Below are 4,221 nucleotides of genomic sequence, written 5' to 3'. Positions count from 1 at the left end.
AACACTACAACTACTGCGCTCCTAATTTATAGTGGTGTACAGTGCCGGCAGAGCGCGCTGCGAGCAGCGAGCGGCGAGCGACCAGCCCGGCCTCGCAATAAACATGTTTTTTGTTTCGCGTGTCCGCGCACTGTCAAATATATTACGGCCCGCCGGGTTATTTACGAGCTCCGCCGTCCGCCCATACGTTATACTTAGTATCTTTGTTTGGACACAATAAGCAATATTTCTAAAGGGCTCCGACGTCGCTCGCAGCTGTTGATATGGGTTCCCAAATTGACATATTTAATTTGATCGCTACGGAGGGTCCGTTTGAACGGGACCGTGTTTGACAGGTTTTAGTGTCGGATTAACATTAACGTTATGGACTTTAGATGTCGACGGGGAGACGGATCGTTCCGGATTTACGGACGCTAAACTCGTAAACCGAGCGACACTTCAAACGGTTTCACGGGAACGCTCCGCTCCCGTGCGCCGGATCAATTGCACCCTTTGAACCGACGACTCCACAGCCTGAACAAAGGCGACCGTAAAACAGTAAGTAGTCGCGAATGTGTCGGTGTCGGCGGCAAGTGCGCGGCGAAAGCTTCATAAAAGGCGCGACATGTCGGCTTCGGCTTCGGCTCGGGCCGCGTCTTGCAGCGCTGCACCTCTCCACCTGGGTGTCGCGCTCGGCGCTCAGCGTCAGCGCCGCCATCGCCTCGCATTGCATCGCACGTCTCAATCCGCGCGACGCCTTTCCTTTTTCCCCTACCGCAATGCAGCTATGTGTCGTTTCCGCTTTATTTTTTATGGACGAGCGCTGCAGCGGAGAGCTATAGCCTCACCGCTCTAGCGTTCACTTGAGGTACCGCCGTCTTTGTCTGGCGGGGTGCGGGACGAGGAGGGTGCTCCGCACAGAGGAGCGGCGGGGTATGGCCGCTCACAGTCGTCCCGCCCGTCGCCGTGTTAACACGTGCGCTCTCTTGCGCTCCGCGATACGCTAAAAGTAGTTTGTGTTCCGTCGCCGTGTGCGCTGTGAAGTTTAAGTGATCATAAAAGTTTTCTCCAAATGGTCGTGTTGGAAGACGGAGGAATGATGGCTACTAATCCCAATCAATATTTACAACCCGATTATTTAACGCCGCTTCCGTCCACTGTACGTATAAATTAAAACTTTGTTAAGTTTTTTAAAGTTTTTGTTTTTTTACTTTTTTTAAGTATATTGTCTAAGATTTTTTTTTAATTTGAGGTGTTAATTTTTAATTTTCTTTGTTACAGTTGGACTCGAAGAAGAGCCCGCTAGCGCTTTTGGCGCAAACCTGCAGCCAGATCGGCGCTGACACGGCGCCTGCCAAGCCGCTGCTGCCGGCGCTCGACAAAAAGAAGCCAGTGAACAGTGTTAACAGTGATGCAGTCAGTCGGTCCTCGCCGACCGCCGGCAAGGCCGACAAGCCGCGCTCCACGCCCGAGATCAAACATCTAGCTTTCAAACCTTACGAAACTAACGTAGTCTCCAAGAAGCCCGAAGAAGTTAGGCCCTCGTCCAAAGCCAGCACAGATAGCTCGGACGAGAAGAAATCTGGAAAAAGCACACCCGGCCGTAAGTCTACTCCGCCGACCGCGGATAACGGGAAGAGTACGCCTTTGCAAGATCGCAAGTCTTCTCCTGCAGGATCGTCCGGGACCAGCCCCATCATCCGCTCTGGCTTGGAGGTCCTTGGCCACGGCAAGGATCACCTCGGTGCCTTCAAAAACCTCCCAGGCCTGGCCGGGTTTAACCCGCTGGCCGGGCTATGCTGCCCGCCCGGCATGGAGCAGCACGCCAACCCCGCGTTCCGGCCGCCGTATGCCGGCGCGCCGCTGAGCGCGCACCACGCCGCCGTACTGGCCGCCGCTGCGGGTTTCCCCGGTGCCGCGCCTAGCCCCTACCTCGGCTACGCCCGCGTCAAGACGCCCGCCGGGGGTGAAACGCTCGTACCCGTCTGCAAGGATCCCTACTGCACCGGCTGCCAATTCTCCCTCAACAACCACCACCTGCTGATGGGCAACGGCGCGTGCCCCGCCGGCTGCACCCAGTGCGACCACCAGAAGTACAACCTGGCAATGGCGATGGCGCTGTCACAGCAGGGCGCGCCCTACGCTCAGCTCGGACGTCCGTATGTGTGCAACTGGATTGTAGGCGAGGCCTACTGCGGCAAGAGGTTCTCAAGTTCCGAGGAGTTGCTGCAACACCTGCGAAGCCATACGGCGGATGGCGCGCAGCCAGCGCCCGTCTCCGCGCCCTCCTCCACGCAGGCCTCGCTCCTCAGCCCGCTCAACCCGCTGTTCACGACGGCGGGCCTGCGCGGAGCCTACCCTTCCGCGCCGCTCAGCCCGCTGTCCGCCGGCCGCTACCATCCCTACTCGAAGGCGGGGCTGCCTGCCGGCTTAGGCGCGTCGCCCTACGGCGCCTTCAACCCCGCCCTGGGGCCCTTCTACTCGCCGTATGCGATGTACGGCCAGCGGTTGGGCGCCGCCGCAGTGCACCAGTAAGCTGCCCCACGGCCGCTCCAACTGTCAGGACTGATGTGGTTAATGTCGTGTTGTCCAATTCTTTTCTGTGATATCAATAGACTCTACTCACGTCGGCGTCGCGTCACGTCACGCCGACAGACTTGGTGAATAGTGCAATCTAAATTAGTTATTTATGTATAAGTGAAGTTGCCGTCGCGTCTGTCTGTGGTCTGTGTACACGCGGGTGAAGTCTGAACTGTGTACGGTTCATTATGTTATGTGTAAAAGTTATATGTTTCATATTAAATAAAATATTTCAAATATAATATCTACATACAAATTATAACAAATTTATTATTTCATTCAACTCGATGACAAACCTTTAGTACATTTAAACGTACATAATACGATAATTTTATTTAAGTAGCAGTTTGCATCTTTTGTAGAAATAGTACAAAATTCAATGTCAAACGTAAAAATTACAAATTCAGAAGTCAAACACCTAGGTAAAAATGAATAATGGAGCATGGCAAGGCCTGCTTTCCATCTCCGGCTGTAGCGGCAATAAAGCGCAGAGAATGATTGATTAATGCGGCTCTAACACACACATTAGGGCCGTCAATCATCGCCGAGTCGCGGCGCGGCGATAAAACAAGCCCGCAATCACGCGAGCGTCGAGCGGCGATACACTGCCGCCCACCTAACTCGAACATAAAAACGACTAACAAAACAATTTAATACATTGAAAAGCACAAAGAAAAAAGTCAACGTACACGCGAGAGTGGCGCTGAGAGTCATTAATAACGCAGCCGTGAGCTGTCAGCTCTGGTAATGCTGAGCTTTTTTTAATAAATGCTATTTTGATTAGGCCCATGTCATGTCGAAAATTCAACTGTCAAAAACATAATTGGTCGCACGAAAAGGTTGAAAGACAGGTGGTCGTGTTGGAAATGGTTTGTATGACACGGCTTAGAGAAACTTTATACGTGACATGAGGAGGCAATAGAACCATTCAGGATTCGTTTTTTCTACAGCTTTAAATATAATTTCACATTTGAAATGTTCATTAAAATTTGAAATGCTCAAAATAAACTGTATTTATTGCGGGTGTTCTGTTTTAACAATCTTATTTTGACTGTTAAATGAGTAATTTCCTTACATTTTAATGAGTTAATTAACGTCGTTTTATTCTGATATATTCCAATTAAAAATACGATAATAGAGTTTTATTATGTTAGTCGTTTGAACTAGTTCTATATAAATAGCGGAAATTGCTTATTATATTGCTGATTAACAAACAACTCGTTTTACGATCGAATATATTATTTTTATAGTTGGTCCCGTATGAGGGCAATAAATCATTGCATCTATAAAATGGACTACGATAACGTGACACGACTTTGACACAGTTTGTGCGTCGACAATGTTTCATCGCTACCACTAGCGCCATCTAGCGGTGGGCGGCGGAACTACATCGCCAGCAGGTGTTGTTTACATGTCGGGGTAAATAATTTATCCGATTGTTTTGCATTTAGAATCTGATTTTAATCTTCTTACATCGTAAAATAGGTAAAAATATCAATGTTATTGTAACGTTAAGCTAAAATATATAAGTTTATCATCTACTTATATAGTGTTTTATAAATCAACCAATAAATTCAACAATAGAATCGGAAACAAGTTTATTTTTATTATAAAAAAAAATTCATAACAAATTATGATTTAAGTACATTTCTACAGTATATT

General features: G+C 49.0%; 1 protein-coding gene across 1 annotated transcript; it reads left to right on the top strand.

Annotated features, from left to right (window-relative positions):
- The first annotated feature begins 897 nt into the window (after positions 1-897).
- On the top strand, positions 898-2,799 carry noc (zinc finger protein no ocelli). The gene is made up of 2 exons (XM_013316884.1): positions 898-1,138; positions 1,261-2,799. Exons 1-2 carry the CDS (start codon positions 1,052-1,054, stop codon positions 2,512-2,514), a joined length of 1,341 nt encoding a protein of 446 aa, XP_013172338.1. The 5' UTR covers positions 898-1,051; the 3' UTR covers positions 2,515-2,799.
- The last annotated feature ends 1,422 nt before the right edge of the window (positions 2,800-4,221 follow it).

The sequence above is a fragment of the Papilio xuthus genome, unplaced genomic scaffold (genome assembly GCF_000836235.2).
Source record: "Papilio xuthus unplaced genomic scaffold, Pxut_1.1 DF829129.1, whole genome shotgun sequence".
Classification (NCBI taxonomy): Eukaryota; Metazoa; Arthropoda; class Insecta; order Lepidoptera; family Papilionidae; genus Papilio; species Papilio xuthus.
This window is presented reverse-complemented; position numbering and strand designations above follow the sequence as displayed.

What these genes read in the sequence shown, in the direction of transcription:
- noc (XM_013316884.1), top strand. Translation starts at nt 1,052, where the DNA reads ATGGTCGTGTTGGAAGACGGAGGAATGATGGCTACTAATCCCAATCAA. An exon ending in TAACGCCGCTTCCGTCCACT is followed by an intron (nt 1,139 to 1,260) that starts GTACGTATAAAT and finishes TCTTTGTTACAG; the next exon opens with TTGGACTCGAAGAAGAGCCC.